General features: G+C 42.8%; 1 protein-coding gene across 1 annotated transcript in view; it reads right to left on the reverse strand.

The window, feature by feature from the left end:
* Window positions 1-19,052, reverse strand: part of LOC113635280 (protein unc-13 homolog C) — a 140,527-nt gene that overhangs the window by 65,801 nt on the left and 55,674 nt on the right. Inside the window, exon 15 of the mRNA XM_047822819.1 lies at window positions 6,638-6,764. Within this exon, the coding sequence (XP_047678775.1) occupies window positions 6,638-6,764 (127 nt within the window). The remainder of the gene's footprint in view (window positions 1-6,637; window positions 6,765-19,052) is intronic.

Here is a 19,052-nt window from a genome sequence, read left to right on the forward strand (position 1 = left end):
CACAGTGGATCATTTTCAACACAGCGGCATCACGGCATCGCTGACATGGTGTTTGTTCTTTGACGCCTTCTGTGTCACTCTTGGCTTCACCAAAAATATCAACAAATATCCATCTAGGTCGTGTAACGTGACACGATAACAAAAACAAACCTAGATCTGACCCCGTGCCCTGGCCGAGTGCCTGTCTTCCGTCACATCCGATCAGTCTCATTACTCATTAAAGGAGTTTGTCTTTAATTATCGATGCGTGGTACGTCCTGTAATACAGACCGGGAAAAACAGAGCCGAGGGTGTCGATACTTTTTACCGATCGCCGCTATTACAGAGATCGTTTTGCGTGACGTATCACAGGACACAGGATGAATCTTAAGCTGTTCATGTAGGACACTAAGTAAAGGATGTAAAGGACCAGAATGTTCTACACTATGTAGTGACCAAACACAGTGTATCAGCTTCAGGAAATGTACATTCTAGTTTTATATCTGATTTATTTTGAAACTTGTAAAACATTTTTTAAACTTCCAATAAGTTTTCAAAAAAATCAGACGTTTTTATATACACAAGTGTTCTGTTAGCAATGTTGTGTATCTCAGAACATTTATAGTCATTTTGTGATATATAATGTTGCCTTATCATCATATCTATGCAGGACCGAACGCTCTACGCTGCACACTATACATTAAATAAGAAAAAAACAAGCGGTATAAGAGAAGCGGTGCGGCCGCTGAGGTTAGAGGAGAATGAATACGCTGTCCAGGGAAAAAGATGAGCTCGAGTGTTCACAATAAGGGCAACAAGGGTTGCGGTGTAAAAAAAAAAAAAGGCAGCAGCTAAAATGGTAATTATCCTAGACGTGAATAAACCCGGTGACACGAAGCTGAGAAATCTTCTCTCGCTGTTCAGCCTCTAGTGGCCTACGCAAGGGGTGACACCGAGGTTTGTAATGATGCCCTGCTCAGCTCGTGTTGTTCCCATGACATAAAAAAGCTGCTTCGCTCAAATAACGACTCCATAAATCCACAGATATGAGCTGCGAGTTTATATACGAGGACAGCAAGTCGTTTCTCATTAAAAGCCCTGGCCATACATCCAACCGTAAATCAGAGGGAGAAAGGGGCGCCATTAAATATGACCTGTCTGGGAATTGAAGCGTATGGCACACGGTTACGGCCAGGGCGGAGGAAGAGAGACAGTGTGTGTGTGTGTGTGTGTGTGTGTGTGTGTGTGTGTGTGTGTGAGAACTGGTGATGGTGAAGAGGTTACAAAAAGCATGCTGGGAATTCACAGCTCACGGAGGTGCGAGCGTAAACACCACATGGCTCGAGAGATATCAGCGACAGCCGCGGTGAGGGAAGCTGAATTTATGCGCATGACGCACGTAATAAAACGGAAACGTGTTCCAGAAACGTGCAGGAACTTCTGCAGCCCTCAGCTTCTTTTCACTGCACAATTTCTCTCTCACTAATTTCACATGCATCTCATATCGTGTCGATCTATTTCCGTCGGGGACGAACGATGGTGGTGAGGAAAAGCTCCCTGAGATGATATGAGGAAGAAACCTTGAGAGGAACCAGACTCAGAAGTGAACCTCATCGTCATTTAGGTGACACCGGACAGGAAATAATGTCAATATAAATAGAGATAAATAAAAAAATCTGTCCTTTTTTACAGCAGGTCAGAGTTCATTACAGACTGAACACTAATAAATAATTAATTCCTTTCCGGTCGAAGTCTTCAAATGATTGCGGATGAAGACCGACCATAAAGTGACGCAACGGTAGTTCAAAGACTGTGTGACAGTCTCCAGAAGTCCCACAGCAGTCCCATGAGACACCATCCATCCATCCATCCATCCATCCAACCATCCATCCATCCATCCACACACACACACACACACACACACACACACACACACACACACACACACACACACACACACACACACACACACACACACACACACACACTTTGGAGCAGAGAAAGGATTCGAACCCGAGCCCTGAGGGAGAAAGGTTAACGTACTGGTCACAAAAACACCTCACGTCTTCATCTGAAATTTTATTAAACCAGTCGGTCGCTAACTGCGGAAATCTCAACATTATCTATTGATTTATATTTAAATATTTTTAAATTCATTCATTTTTATATATATATACTTTTTAAATCTATTCATTTATTTAAGTAAAAATCTGTGAATTTCTCTCTCAGTTACATTATACACAAATTGACACCAAAATTAAAAAAAAAAAATAGATAGATAGATAGATAGATAGATAGATAGATAGATAGATAGATAGATAGATAGATAGATAGATAGATAGATAGATAAAAACAGTCACCTCATGGACTCACTGCTCTCTCGGTAAAATAAAAAATAAACATGATTAGTTAAAAAATAAATAAATAAATAAATAAATAAATAGACAAACCCAAGTGCTGTATGAATTAAACCAATGAGAGAAACAGGAACACAGCTCGAGGCAATGACTCTGAAACAGCTCGAGGCAATGACTCTGTAACCCTCAGGTTTGTTCTTCAGACATGTTTACTGAGCAGGTTTTTTCCTCATGAGTCAGTGACTTATACAGAGTCACATTAGATGCGTTAGATATCAGGACACACACGATATATTCATCTTAACGTACAGGGCTTTATGGGGTCGACTCCTCTGCTCCGGGGGTGGGGGTGGGTGGGGGGTGGGGTGTTTACAGAGCGGAAGAAGAGACGAGGAGAAAAAGATCTGATTTTTATCTGATTCTTTGAATTAAAATCATTTTATGTTCATGTTCTTCAGCTCCTTTCTGTTGCACACACACAGTGATACGGGACGCCTCAGTGCTTATTGTACTGCTTCCTCCAGGGTTTCACTGTGGTGCTGATTGCTGCTGCTGACAAAAATCTACCCCCTCTTTCTCTCTCTCTCTCTGTTTATCTCTCTCACTCTCTCTCTCTCTCTCTCTCTCTCGCTTTATCTCTCTCTCACTCTCTCTGTTTATCTCTCTTACTATCTTTCTCTCTCTCTCTCTCTCTCTCTCTCTCTGTATATCTCTCTCTCCCTCTCCCTCTCTCTTTCTCTCTCTCTCTCTCTCTCTCTCTCTCTCTCTCTCTCTCTCTCTCTCTCTGTTTCTCTTACTTTCTCTATCTCTCTCTCTCTCTCTGTATATCTCTCTTACTCTCTATCTCTCTGTTTCTCTCTCTCGCTCTCTGTTTCTCTCTCTCTCTCTTTCTTGTTTATCTCTCTCACTCTCTCTCTCTCTTTATCTCTCTCTCTCTCGCACTCTCTCTCTCTGTTTATCTCTCTCACTCTCCCTCTCTCTGTATATCTCTCTCTCACTCTCCCTCTCTCTTTCTCTCTCTCTCTTTCTCTCTCTCTGTTTATCTCTCTCACTCTCCCTCTCTCTCTCTCTCTCTCTCTCTCTCTCTCTCTCTCTCTCTCTCTCTCGCACTCTATCTCTCTGTTTATCTCTCTCACTCACTCACTCACTCACTCACTCACTCACTCACTCACTAACTCACTCTCTCTCTCGCTCTCTCTCGCACTCTCTCTCTGTTTATCTCTCTCACTCTCACTCTCTCTCTCTGTCTGTCTCTCTGTATATCTCTTGCTCTCTCTTACTCTCTCTCTCTATCTTTCTCTCTCTCTCTCTCTTGCACTCTCTCTCTCTCTCTCTGTCTATCTCTCTTACTCTCTCTGTCTCTCTGTATATCTCTCTTTCTCTCTCTCTGTATATCTCTCTTACTCTTTCTCTCTCTCTCTGTCACTCTCTCTTTTTCAAAATTAGCAGTTCTTCATATTTGATGCTTTTTTTTTTCTGGGTTACTGAAATATTTCAGCTTGTAAACTGGCTGCATCTGCAAGGTGGTTAAAGAAAGTCGTGGTCACCATTTGAAGCAAATGTCCACATATATAAAGAAAACGTTACCTGTGATCTTACTAATAACAAGCAGGGAAGGAAAGTGACAAGCGAATCGTCTCTCAGGAGAGAGTTCGCTGGTTTGTAAAAACACGTCAGAATTTAATCGGTATAAATCTGTAATATGGGTCACGAGTACAGAGATGTTAGCAGCTCAGATTTTGTACTATATGAGCAGAGAGTTCTGTGGCGCTGACAGATCAAACCCGTGCTGGAATCTGAGCCGACAGGTTGTTTAGCGACGGTGTGCCGACTCCTCAGATCCGTGTATTGTTGTATTTCAGACCGCGCCACTGAGATTGATGTTAATAAATAGCACAGCCGCAGCAGCTCTCCTCTTCTGTCTGCTCTCAGCAGGAAAATCAATCCCACTCAAAGTGTGTGTGTGTGTATTTTGATTGACAGGTGTGTCGTCGCGGCCTGAGATTCGCCCCGCGCGGTCATCCCACCCCTGTCGCTCTCCCAACTGTCTCTAATGGATTAGACGACGTTTTGGTGCCAAGATCCGGAGAAAAGGGCGGCATGCCCGGGCAAAATGGGCTCGGATAGATGATAGGTAATTCTGTGTGTGTGTGTGTGTGTGTGTGTGTGTGTGTGTGTGTGTGTGTGTGTGTGATGCAGGATGTTAGAAAAACAGATGCTGAGGTGTGTGTTTGTGAAACAGAAAAATAAGAATCAGAGAAAGCGTGTGTGCATGTGTGCGTGTGTGTGTGTGTGTGAGATCCTAAATGGCAGTTAATTTAGTGTGAGGTCATCAGGTGTGTGTGAGAGTGTGTGTGAGAGTGTGTGAGTGAGTGTGTGTGTGATGCAGGATGTTAGAAAAACAGATGCTGAGGTGTGTGTTTGTGAAACAGAAAAATAAGAATTAGAGAAAGCGCGCGTGTGTGTGTGTGTGTGTGTGTGTGTGTGTGTGTGTGTGTGTGTGTGTGTGTGTGTGTGTGTGTGTGTGTGTCCGTGTCTGTGTGAGTGTGTGTGAGATCCTAAATGGCAGTTAATTTAGCGTGAGGTCATCAGGTGTGTCCGAAACAGATGGCAGCTGACATGATGCCTTGCTGTCTAATAAATCAATTGTCCTTAATTCAGCACTGAAAGGAATCAGTTAGAGACGGGTTTCGAAGGATGTGATGCATCACCTCGTTGCTAGGATACACACATACACACGCGGGCATGCACACACACGCACTCACACACACACACATTAAGTAAGATGGAACAACGTTATCAACGTATGCTGTAATTTAACATAACCTGGTGCATATGTTTCATTCAGACATGTCATAATGCTGTACTGCTGCTCATATAGGCCACGCCCCTTTAACTGTGGCTGACAATATAGAGGCCACGCCCCCTTTGTTGTGACTGACACTATAGAGGCCACACCTTTACTAGGACAGACAGCATTGACGCCAAAGCTCCTCAATTAGGGTGGAGCCACAGAGCCACACCTTCCTCCCTGAACAGGTGCAGAGGCCACGCCTCTTCCTTTACTAGGACAAAGACACAATGGCCACACCTTCTCCTCTAGGGATTGGAGAGCATGGACACTTCCAGGCAACTTAATACTTTGTCACAAAACCAAGATGGATGACGACTGAGATTGAGATTATATGAGACGTTACGAAAAAGGAAACCTGGAACAATGAAAAGTTTATTTAGGGACAATAAAGCGAACGTGAAGCTGGATGTGAAGTTGAGTTGTGATGTGGAGCAGATAAACTACGGCTAATCTCATAACCTGGATTATGGACCTTGGCTCTGAGTAAAGGTCAAACAGTTAAAGACAGATATTTAGTGTGTGAGAGTGTGTGTGTGTGTGAGTGTGTGTGAGAGTGTGTGTGTGAGAGTGTGTGTGTGAGAGTGTGTGTGTGTGAGAGTGTGTGTGAGAGAGAGTGTGTGTGAGAGAGAGTGTGTGTGAGAGAGAGTGTGTGTGAAAGTGTGTGAGTGAGTGTGTGAGAGAGTGTGTGTGAGAGTGTGTGAGTGAGTGTGTGTGAGAGTGTGTGATTGTGTGTGTGTGAGTGTGTGAGAGTGTGTGAGTGAGTGTGTGTGAAAGTGTGTGAGTGAGAGTGTGTGTGACTGTGTGAGTGTGTGTGTGTGTGAGAGAGTGTGTGTGAGAGAGTGTGTGTGAGTGTGTGTGAGAGTGTGTGTGTGAGAGTGTGTGTGAGAGTGTGTGTGAGAGAGAGTGTGTGAGAGTGTGTGAGAGTGTGTGAGAGTGTGTGAGAGTGTGTGTGAGTGAGTGTGTGTGAGTGTGTGTGAGTGTGTGAGTGTGTGAGAGAGTGTGTGAGAGTGTGTGTGTGTGAGAGTGTGTGTGTGTGAGAGTGTGTGTGTGAGAGTGAGTGTGTGTGAGTGTGTGTGTGTGAGAGTGTGTGAGTGTGTGTGTGTGTGTGAGAGTGTGTGTGTGTGTGAGAGTGTGTGTGTGTGAGAGTGTGTGTGTGTGTGTGAGTGTGTGTGTGTGTGTGAGATAGTGGTGTGTGTGTGAAGAGAGGTGTGTGTGAGAGTGTGTGTGAGAGAGTGTGAGAGAGAGCGTATGTGTGAGAGCGTATGTGTGAGAGCGTATGTGTGAGAGCGTATGTGTGAGAGCGTATGTGTGAGAGCGTATGTGTGAGAGCGTATGTGTGAGAGCGTATGTGTGAGAGCGTATGTGTGAGAGTGTGTGAGAGAGTGTGTGTGTGTGTGTGTGTGTGTGTGTGTGTGTGTGTGTGTGTGTGTGTGTGTGTGTTACTCACAGGGAATATTCCGGAGGCGTTCCCTTGAAGGATGGAAGTTCTCTGACGTACTCGTTGTAGAACCATTTGACTTTGAAGTGCAGGTTCATGTACTCAGTGCTCTTACATAGCCGATGTTTCTCGTGTTCTGTTTGCAGGGAAAAAAAAACAACTTAGCATCAACGTATAGTTTGTTTATGTAGCTAATAACATGCTAATCATAACCTAACAGTCAGTCGCTGTCGCCGAGTGATAATCAGCCAACAGAACACCACAGGTAATGAAGTGGATTTAGAGGAATTTATGAATGTTTATGCTAACATCCGTTTGTTTGTATATGCTAACTCTTCCTAACACATGCTAATACAAGCACATGCTGTTACTGCTGTGTTTCATGTAGCTTATTTTGTGTGTTTCTACAGCTAATATCTGAGCTCCTCTTGCTAGCATACATGTTTCTGACCTCTAATGCCCCTTTTCCACCAGAAAGAACCGGGTGCTGGTTCAGAGCTCGTGCTGGTGCTGGTTCAAAGTCGGTTCCACTGGCGAACCTTCTAAGAACCGGTTTGCCTTTCCATCGGTTAGAGAGCATCACAGAGCCGAGTGTGACGTCACTGTATACATGTCACGTTACACAGCGACGTTAGAGCAGCAGCGACAAACACAAACACAACAACAATGGCGGATGTTGCTTTACTGTTAATGCTCATGGCTTTGCGAACCTACATTAACACCCAAACACGGAAAATACAACGTGTACGTGCGGCTCCGTGTAATCTGTATAAACGGAGGTTGTGATCGATAAAGTACATAACGTTATTTTATCATTAACACAGAAAAAAGTTAGCCTTAGCATGTAGCTACCTACTATCATGTGTGCTGATAATGTATCATATCGAGGTAAAGTAAAAGTGTATTAAACATTAGTATACTTAAGGTACATTATCAAATGCGCTAACAGTAGCCCCGCCCCCAGCTCCTGACGCAAGCGGTTCTTAAGTCTAGACCAGCAACGTTTTGGTGCTACTTAAGAACCACTTTTCCTGGTTTGGAGCCGGTGCTTTGGCGGTCGAAAAGGAAAGAACTGGTTCTAAATTAGGCTCCGAACCTGCACTCAAACTGCCTCGGTTACTGGTAAAGGGGCACAACATCTCTGCGGTTCTTCTTGCTAACGCTCCTGTGACTCTGCCTGCTTAAAAACCCCCCGAGTCGTTCCTGGCTAATGGCCGCTTCTAATGCTAATAACTTCTCGATACTCCTGGCTAATCTAATAGTCTGTGTATCTCTTTGCTAATGTCTGTACTTCTGTCTGCTGTCTGTTTTCCTAAATGCTAATGCCTCTGTGTTTCTCCTCCTTAATGTCTGACTTTCTCCTTTCTAATGTCTGTGTTTCTCTTTGCTAATGTATATCAACTCGCTAATATACTTGTGTTTCTTCTTGGTTAATGTAAATATTTTTTTTGCCTGCTAATCTGTCTGTGCTTCTCTTTGCTAACTTCGGTGTGTCTGTCGCTAATCTGTGCAGTTCATAAAACTAGCCTAGGTATTTCTATGTACATATAAATAAACTTTCTCTTTCTACCCGAGTGTTGTTGAGTTTATTTTTTAGTATATCCTTGTATTTCTCTTGCCTGATGTAAGTGTCTCTGCCTGCTAACACCTCTGTGTTTATCCCTGCTAAAGCGTCTGCGTTTCTGTCGCTAATACCCCTGTGATTTCTTGGTGAATGTCTGTATTGCTTCCTGCTACCGCTCTTTCTCTTCTTGTTAATACCCCTGTGTTTCTGGCTGCTAAAAGACCCGTGGTATTGCATTCGAACAGGGCGCGTCTGAGCCTGCCAGCGGTCTGCGCTCGCTAACCCTGCTAACCCCGCTGAGCTGATGTGCTGTGACTCTGGCAGAGAAGCCGGTGATAAGCTGTGACGGGTCAGATAATGAAAGTAGGGTTGGATGAAGGCTGGAAGGGAGAAGAAGTGACAGAGCGAATACCAGAGCGAGTGAGGAGAGGATGAATTAGGTACGGGAAGATCGGCTAAAAGATGGACGAAAAGACAGACAAACACTGACTGGTTTCCTGAACAGTTCTGCTTCAATACTTTGTAAAAAAATAAATCAATCAATCAAATATTAGACATTTTAATGTGATAATCTCTACATGTAAGTTGTTACTATAGAAACCATAGAGTCACATTTATATAATTCTCATGCTAACATCTCAATTCTCAGGGCTAATGGTGCTGTCTGTGTTTCTGTCTGTTAATGTCAGTGTTTCTGTCTGTTAATGTCTGTGTTTCTGTCTGTTAATGTCTGTGTTTGTCTGTTAATGTCTGTGTTTCTGTCTGTTAATGTCTGTGTTTGTCTGTTAATGTCTGTGTTTCTGTCTGTTAATGTCTGTGTTTCTGTCTGTTAATGTCTGTGTTTGTCTGTTAATGTCTGTGTTTCTGTCTCTTAATGTCTCTGTTTCTCATCACTAGTGTCTGTGTTTCTGTCTGTTAATGTCTGTGTTTCTGTCTGTTAATGTCTCTGTTTCTCATCACTAGTGTCTGTGTTTCTGTCTGTTAATGTCTGTGTTTCTCATCACTAGTGTCTGTGTTTCTGTCTGTTAATGTCTGTGTTTCTGTCTGTTAATGTCTGTGTTTCTGTCTGTTAATGTCTCTGTTTCTCATCACTAGTGTCTGTGTTTCTGTCTGTTAATGTCAGTGTTTCTGTCTGTTAATGTCTGTGCTTCTGTCTGTTAATGTCTCTGTTTCTGTCTGTTAATGTCTCTGTTTCTGTCTGTTAATGTCTGTGTTTCTGTCTGTTAATGTCTGTGTTTCTGTCTGTTAATGTCTGTGTTTCTGTCTGTTAATGTCAGTGTTTGTCTGTTAATGTCTGTGTTTCTGTCTGTTAATGTCTGTGTTTCTCATCACTAGTGTCTGTGTTTCTGTCTGTTAATGTCTGTGCTTCTGTCTGTTAATGTCTCTGTTTCTGTCTGTTAATGTCTCTGTTTCTGTCTGTTAATGTCTGTCTTTGTCTGTTAATGTCTGTGTTTCTCATCACTAGTGTCTGTGTTTCTGTCTGTTAATGTCTGTGTTTCTGTCTGTTAATGTCTGTGTTTCTGTCTGTTAATGTCAGTGTTTGTCTGTGTTTCTGTCTGTTAATGTCTGTGTTTCTCATCACAAGTGTCTGTGTTTCTGTCTGTTAATGTCTGTGTTTGTCTGTCAATGTCTGTGTTTGTCTGTCAATGTCTGTGTTTGTCTGTTAATGTCTGTGTTTCTGTCTGTTAATGTCTGTTAATGTTTGTGTTTGTCTGTTAATGTCTGTGTTTCTGCCTGTTAATGTCTGTGTTTCTGCCTGTTAATGTCAGTGTTTCTGCCTGTTAATGTCAGTGTTTCTGTCTGTTAATGTCTGTGATTGTTAATGTCAGTGTTTCTGTCTGTTAATGTCTGTGATTGTTTCTTCTCATTAATGTCTGAGTTTCTCATCACTAATGTCTGTGTTTCTACTTGTTGATGTCTGTACTTCTTCTCATTAATCTATGTATTTCTTCTTGTTAACGTCTGTGTTTCTGTCTGTTAATGTCTGTGTTTCTCCTGCTTAAAGTGAAATATCTGTACTGAGTTCCTGAGGATAATTTGTTACTATAGTAACCATAAAGTCATGTTTATATAAAGCTGGGATTTGCAGATGCACAGTCTGACCAATCAGAGATAAGAATTCTGTGGCGCTTAACATGACGGCTGGGATTGAATCTAACACCTGCATATTTAGATGTAGGACTTAATCAATTCAATCGCTCTGAACGTTTCTTGTTCTTTTTTTCTAAACCCGATCGCTGCTTGATCCCTGTGGAATTCATGCCAAATTCCTGCAAACTTAAGTGTCTGCAAAAAAGTCAACAGCTCTGTGTAAACACGCTCATGTCTGCCGCTATCACACGGGAGGAGAGATGGAGGAGATACGACACCTGGACCTGATGCAGCACGAGCCAGGGAATTGTACAGTTTAAACACAAACACTACATCTAATCTAGTTCGAGATGCTTGGCTCTGATTTATCCACAGAAATGATGAACAGGACGTAAACAAAATGTACAGATCTCCTCAGATAAAGCAGCTGGCTGAAGGATTTGGGGATTGAGAAGTCTGTGTCCCAATAAACTACACAAGCTGGAAAAGAAAGACTTGCTTCTCAAATTTGTGCTCTGTCTTTAAAATGCATTCACCATTTGTTAAAATATGCACACTGCAAAAAATTGCACTTAAATTTTTATACAACCAAAAATTACACACTGCAGCTTTAAGAAGACACACTGCAGCTTTAATAGACCTTACACACAGCAGCTTTAATTGACCTTACACACCGCTGCTTTAATAAACTTTACAAACAGCAGCTTTAATGGACCTTACAAACTGCAGCTTTAATAGACCTTACACGCTGCAGCTTTAAGAAAACACAATGCAGCTTTAATAGACTTTTCTCACTGCAGCTTTAATAGACCTTACACACTGTAGCTTTAAAAGACCTTACTCTCTGCAGCTTTAATAGACCTTACACACTGCAGCTTTAATAAACCTTACTCTCTGCAGCTTTAATAGACCTTACACACTGCAGCTTTAAGAAAACACACTGCAGCTTTAATAGACATTACACACTGCAGCTTTAAGAAAACACACTGCAGCTTTAATAGACCTTCCTCACTGCAGCTTTAAAAGACCTTACTCACTGCAGCTTTAATAGACCTTACACACAGCCGCTTTAATAGACCTTACACACAGCCGCTTTAATAGACCTTACACACAGCCGCTTTAATAGACCATACACACTGCAGCTTTAATAGACCTTACTCACTGCAGCTTTAATAGACCTTACACACAGCCTCTTTAATAGACCATACTCACTGCAGCTTTAATAGACCTTACTCACAGCCGCTTTAATAGACCTTACACACAGCCGCTTTAATAGACCATACACACAGCCGCTTTAATAGACCATACACACTGCAGCTTTAATAGACCTTACTCACTGCAGCTTTAAGATGACACATAATTTTTAATTACATCATCAGCAGGAGCTGCACAAGCTCTGTCAAATCAAGACCACAAGATTCTGACATGTACCAGCAAATAAAATATTTCCGGTGTTGACTTTGGGAGCCGAAGTTAATCAGCGTCTCTAGACCATTAGCTCAGAGTGAAGTGTACATTCATCAGACGTGTGTGTGAGGAGCGCGGCGCTTTGTCAGTCCGTGAGAACCGTGGAGCTTCACATAATGAACAAATGTTCCACAGTGGAGATCGGAGTTCAGTCACAGCTCATATTGATAATAGCGGCTCATGAGGCGTGTCTGGGAGGGATGAGTTCTGGAAATGAATTAGTGTAGAGTTAGAGCCCGGTTCGCTATGCTGATATCGCAGGGAAAAACTTCTACTGCAACCCACACTGGATTATTTCATATTTTTCATGCTTGATATTTGTAAACCTCACATCATCATCATCATCATCATCATCATCCTCTTTAGAAACCTGACTTGACCACGATGCCTCGTGACACCGTGACACTCTGATCACTTGACTCGATGTGGAAGAAAAAATAAATAAACCTTCAACATGCCTGGAGGAGAAGCTCAGTGATCCCTCCGCCCACTCTCCTTACCCACAATGCATCAGTATGAATTATTCAAAGTGACGGACAGCCTAAAGAGCACTTTTTAAAGTTTTTTAGTGTTTGCGTTCCTAACACCAGAAGCCATGATAATACACTGCGATAAATTATGCGTAAAATATATATAGAGAAAATTTAGAAAGAAGATTTTTATACAGCAGTTACGTGGGTTTGAGTGCCCGAGGATTTGGTGGTGAATTAAACATAATGCTTTTGTAGATAAATTTGAATAAAAATATAAACAAGAAAAAAAAAATAAATTGTATGGTGTTTCACATGCTCATATATACAGTGTATATAATATATATATATATATTATATACACTATACACATATATAATATATGTGTGTGTGTATATATATATATATATATATATATATATATATATATATATATATATATATATATATATATTTAATGTAATTAAATTTGATAAAAACATAAATTTTATTGTGAATACTCAAAATAATTATTAAAAATGTATAAAAATCTAAAGGATATGAAAGATGCATGTATTTAATAATAATTTATATTATTAATATTAAATCATATGAAACAGGAGCATCAAATACTCCAACTAAATAGAAAATAAAATACTATTATTTTTCACATCATTGTAGTAAAAGTGAATAATAATAAAAAAAGTCATCAAATCACACTGTAATATAAAATAAAAAATATATAAAATAATATTTTATATATTTTACATAAAATAAAATACTATTATTTTTTTTTCTATACTCCCATCATTGTAGTAAAAGTGAATAATCAAAAAAAAAATCATCAAATTTCACACTGTAAGAGGAATATAATATAATATAAAATAAAATAATATATAATAATTTTTTTTAATAAACAGCTCTCGTTCTTTTGTTTTTAGAAGCTCACGTAACCCCATGTATGATCACTGATCTTTTATATTTTATTTAATTTATTCTTCTCTTCTAACAGCACCATGACGTGATAATCTCCATGACGACAATCAGCGATGACACGCCCAGAGAATAAATAAAGGTTGTTTTATTATCTCTCTCTGAGAAAGAAGTCGCTATAAACAAACATGACCTTTCCAAGCACCTTACTACTGTCAAAGTCATCAGGAACATGTTTGGATGGTGAGATTTCCTGTGGCCACACACACACACACACACACACACACACACACACACACACACACACACACACACACACATACACACACACACAGATCTTCAAGAAGAAGAAGACAAGAAGAAGACAAGAAGACGATCCCCGCTGGCACACACACACACACATACACACACACACACACACACACACACACACACACACACACACACACACACACAATACGCTATAAGCTCATGACTGATGTTCTGATGCAATCAAGAGAAAGGGAAAAAAAAAAAAGAGTCAGAAGGATTTTATTTAATTGGATCTTTTTGACACAACACACTTCATGTCCAGATTCTTACCGAGATCCCAAATCAGGAGACTAAAGCTCGGTTCACATGGGATTTATTCTACAACCGAGTCTGGGATTACGCTTATCCTGTCTTATTATGTGAGCTTGTTTCCATCCGGATCGCAGAGTCTGGGATTTTCTTTTCCTTGTCTGGGAATATTACAGAGCGAATGACCTACAGTTCTCTTCTCTCTCTCTCTCTCTCTCTCTCTCTCTCTCTCTCTCTCTCTCTCTCTCTCTCTCTCTGTGATTTCACCTCTTGCGCTAGGACGAACCTCACCGTATTCACTGATCTCTGTGTATGTGTACACAAGCCACAAAACTGGGGCGTACTAACTTTCACACACCTCTGGCTTTAATCCTTTAGTGAATAAGTCTCACTGTACTGAACTGTTCAGAGAGGAACACGGAGGTAACATTGAGGGAACACTGAGAGAACACGAAGGGAACACCGAGGGAACACTGAGGGAACACTGAGGGAACACTGAGGTAATACGGAGGGAACACTGAGGTAACACTGAGGTAACACCGAGGTAACACTGAGGGAACACCGAGGGAACACTGAGGTAACACGGAGGGAACACTGAGGGAACACTGAGGGAACACTGAGAGAACACGGAGGGAACACTGAGGGAACACGGAGGGAACACTGAGGGAACACTGAGGGAACACTGAGGTAATACGGAGGGAACACTGAGGTAACACTGAGGTAACACGGAGGGAACACTGAGGGAACACCGAGGGAACACGGAGGGAACACTGAGGGAACACTGAGGGAATACGGAGGGAACACTGAGGTAACACTGAGGTAACACGGAGGGAACACTGAGGTAACACTGAGGGAACACTGAGGGAACACGGAGGGAACACATAGGGAACACGGAGGGAACACTGAGGGAACACTGAGGTAACACGGAGGGAACACTGAGGTAACACGGAGGGAACACTGAGGTAACACTGAGGGAACACTGAGGTAATACGGAGGTAACACTGAGGTAACACGGAGGGAACACTGAGGGAACACTGAGGGAACACGGAGGGAACACGGAGGGAACACGGAAAGAACACTGAGGGAACACGGAGGGAACACTGAGGGAACACTGAGGGAACACGGAGGGAACACGGAGGGAACACGGAGGGAACACGGAGGGAACACGGAGGGAATACTAACAGGACACAAATTAAACGGAATTATAACCATGAAGCTGTGAATTTACAGGGAGTGTGTGCGTGTGTGCACGGGTGTGTGTGTGTGTGTGTGTGTGTGTGTGTGTGTGTGTGTGTGTGTGTGTGTGTGTGTCAGAATGTGTAGTGTGCGAGTGTGTGTGTGTGTGTGTGGTGTGTGTGTGTGTGTGTGTGTGTGTGTGTGCGCGTGTGTGTGACAGAGGATGTGTAGTGTGTGTGAGTGTGTGCAAGTGTGTGTGTGTGTGTGTGTGAATCTGTGTGTGTGTGCAAGTGGGTGTGTGTGAGAGAATGTGTAGTGTGTGTGAGTGTGTGTGTGTGAGAATGTGTAGTGTCTGTGAGTGTGTGTGTGTGAGAGAATGTGTAGTGTGTGTGAGTGTGTGTGAGTGTGTGTGTGTGTGCGTGTGCGCAGGTGTGTGTGTGTGTTTGAGAGAATATGTAGTGTGTGTGAGTGTGTGCGTGTGCGCAGGTGTGTGTGTGTTTGAGAGAATGTGTAGTGTGTGTAAGCGTGTGCACAGGTGTGTGTGAGTTTGTGCAAGTGTGTGTGCATGTGTATGTGTGTGTGTCAACATTAGTCACAGGAGACGAGGACAGCCGGAGGACTGGGCTTTTCTGGAGCACATTTGAGTGATGGTGGACCTGCTGTTTATGTTTCTCTTGTCTCTCATCCTGTTTGTGTGTGTGTGTGTGTGTGTGTGTGTGTGTGTGTGTGTGTGTGTGTGTGTGTGATTTACAAAGGTGTATAAATGCCGTCTATATTGTGAGTCGAGTGTTCAGATTGTTATTCACTCATCACTCGTAAAGGGAAGGGGGCAGAGCTACCAGGTGCAGACATGACGATTACCCACAATGCACCGCTAGCACACGTCAGTTTGGTCACAGAGTAACGAGCGTGATCGTCGAGCTGCTTTACAAATCTAACTTTCTAAATGAATGTGTAATGAGGTCAGAGGTCAGAGGTAAAGTTCATCCTGACGCTGAGTTTCTACATCCCCAGAGTCCTGACTAATTAATGACTAATTAGCAATTACGGCTACATCAGTAATCTCTAATTAGCCTTCTGCTAGTAAACAATAGACCAAAAGCTACTTTGTAAAGTATTTATTTATTTATTTATTAAGGTTAAGGTAAATGTTTACGCCGCTAATGAGACGTCAATCAAAGCCCAAGTCTGACTGTTAGCTTTACACTCCGTAATTTAATTAGCCGTTTTTTTTTCTCATTAGCGAAGAGTCGAATCGTCTTGAGCCGAAGAAGGAGAGATGAACGTTTCTTCGAGATGAAATGTGAACGTTAATAAACAAAAAGGTGAGCGAGTCGAACGTCTGATGAACTCCAGCTTTCTCTGCAGCTGAAATGATTGGATTCATTCATTCATTCATTTTCTACCGCTTATCCGAACTTCTCGGGTCACGGGGAGCCTGTGCCTATCTCAGGCGTCATCGGGCATCGAGGCAGGATACACCCTGGACGGAGTGCCAACCCATCACAGGGCACACACACACACTCTCATTCACTCACACACTCACACACTACAGACAATTTCCCAGAGATGCCAATCAACCTACCATGCATGTCTTTGGCCCGGGGGAGGAAACCGGAGTACCCGGAGGAAACCCCCGAGGCACGGGGAGGACATGCAAACTCCACACACACAAGGTGGAGACGGGAATCGAACCCCCGACCCCGAATGTGTGAGGAGAACGTGCTAACCGCTAAGCCACCGTGCACCCCCGCCCCCCGAAATGATGGATTTAAACTACTTTTTTTTTTAAACAATGTGAAGAAAACTCTGTCTTTCATTTCAAACCGGGTTTCGTTTCACCGCCGCGACCCGAGACTAATCACCTCACCGACGCTAACTACATCGCGTGATTGATTTTTAGCCGTCACGGTAACGAAGGGCCGAGATTGAATCGAGACGCTTCCTGTTTTAAATGTCATTACAGCCAGACTCTTTTCTTCATCTTTCATTTAGGAGAAACACAGTGAACACCATCAGCACCGAGAAAGCGAATCACGGGTCTCACTGAGGGTCAAACAGGAAGATGAAAAAAAAACCCAGGACTCCACAAACCCAATACTGAATTCATCAGGATCTGAAATCCTGCTCTTATTCCTGCTGACCTCTGACCTCTGCCTGAGGAAAGGCAGCAATTTTCCCTCAGAAATATAAAACATCCATCAAAATCGCAGTAAGGAATAAATCCCACTTTGTTGTGCTGTTAGAGGAAATGAATCAACTCAGAATTAAGCCCCGCCTCCCAGAATCCTCAGCTGATGTATACATATAACGTGTGACACTCATTTTCTCACAGAGCCAAAGTTACAGCTTCACACCTGACTGACACTGGAGACTCCTTCACTGGGAATGAGCTGTTGCTATAGAAACCACACCGAGCACATTTAAAGGTGGGGTCTGCGTCGTTTGAGAAACGCTTCAGAAAACTGAGTCGGGACGACAAACAAAACAAAACCAAAACAAACGTGTAGCCAATGAGCAGAAAGGGGCGTGTCTTGTCGATATGGGCAGAGAGAGTGTCCGGTGCGCGTGTGTGACGTTAGCAGAAAGCGGTTTTAACATCGACATGGAGGATAAAAACAAAGAAAGAAAGAGAAGAAAGACTTACGATAAGGACAAGAAGTAGGACGTGTTAATATAGGATCAGCTTTCCAGCGCTGGAGAGAACTGAAGGAGCAGGAAGTCGGCCACATATTCACAGGTCGGAGTTTCCCGAGTCAATAACTCCTGAGCTAAACGCTGTTACTACACAAATAACACCTCTTTTCTATCGTAGTGATGTAGAGAGGCAGCTACAACCGCATTTTGTGTAGTAACAGCGTTTAGCTCAGGAGTTATCGACTCGGGAAACTCCGACCTGTGAATATGTGGCCGACTTTACTTAAGACGCCGAGGCGCTTTTTTCCTTCTCGATAGGTGAGTAACGTTGGTTTTGCTTTGTTACACAGAACTAATATATGCCTTTGTCCTTTACATCATTATGCTTGTGTGGCATTTTTGCTTGTTTGTTTATCTACAATCGTATTGTTCTTCCCTTCAGCTATGATAAAGACACGTTTCTTTCTGTTAGTCGCCCGGGTTACGTATGTATGTGTGGGCGGAGCTATCGATACAGGGGTGGGACCCATTTGGGTTAGGGGCGTGTTTGTTTTGGTGATTTTATATGTCAACATTGGCTTTTAAACAACGGAGACCCCACCTTTAAATGTCTCAGATATGAAATTGAAATGGGAAGTTGAATACTCCAGAGAGGGGTCCCTCTGGTGGGCCGGAGGAGGAATAACAGGGTGTGGTTATGACATCACACATACATCACTAACAATATTCCGTATGAAGTTCACTCAGGAGGTTCCAGAATAATCGGATCTCTCTCTATCTCTTTCTAATTCTAATACTTATGCCGTCCTGACGAACAGACGATGCCAAAAGCCGAGGATTTCAGCACCACATTGTTTCCCGTGAACTCGCCTCGGTGTGATTACGAGCAGCTGCTCTTTACACAGCAGACTCCAAACTCTGGCATTCGCCATCGAGATTCGCCAGAAATCTGAATTTAGTGTCTGAGAAGAGAACACAGAGAAGAAACAGTCTTTGTGTCGAAGAGACGGCTTGCACGCGCGCGTGTGTGTGTGTGTGTGTGTGTGTGTGTGTGGTGAATTTCCATATTCATGACATGGTATTGCACAGACAGAACACACTGCAGATTTCTGTAATGCTGCTTTGTGTAAAAAAAAAAAAGCACCCTGGTTTAAAAAGGAGGTGAATTCGGTTCCAGAGCGACTGAACGTCAGGACATTTCACAGTGTAGTTTGGAGTGGGAGGAGTTCCTGAAGCCTGGAGGTGATGAGTTCGAGGCCTGTGAGACTGCTCAGTAATAATGTAGCGTTTATCTCCCAGTGGGATACAGAGCTGTGACAAACAGCATCATCCTCACTGATTCCCCGCTGACTCGCTCTCATCACGTCCCACAATCCCACTGGGAGGAAGACGAGTTCATGCGTAGACGCCCTGTGTGACTGCTGGGTGCTCTGATGAGGACGGATTATAACAACACACACACACACACACACACACACACACCACACAAACCTACACACCACACACAAACTGACACTCACTCACACACACACACACACACACACAC

This window comes from Tachysurus fulvidraco, chromosome 13 (assembly GCF_022655615.1).
Source record: "Tachysurus fulvidraco isolate hzauxx_2018 chromosome 13, HZAU_PFXX_2.0, whole genome shotgun sequence".
Lineage (NCBI taxonomy): Eukaryota > Metazoa > Chordata > Actinopteri > Siluriformes > Bagridae > Tachysurus > Tachysurus fulvidraco.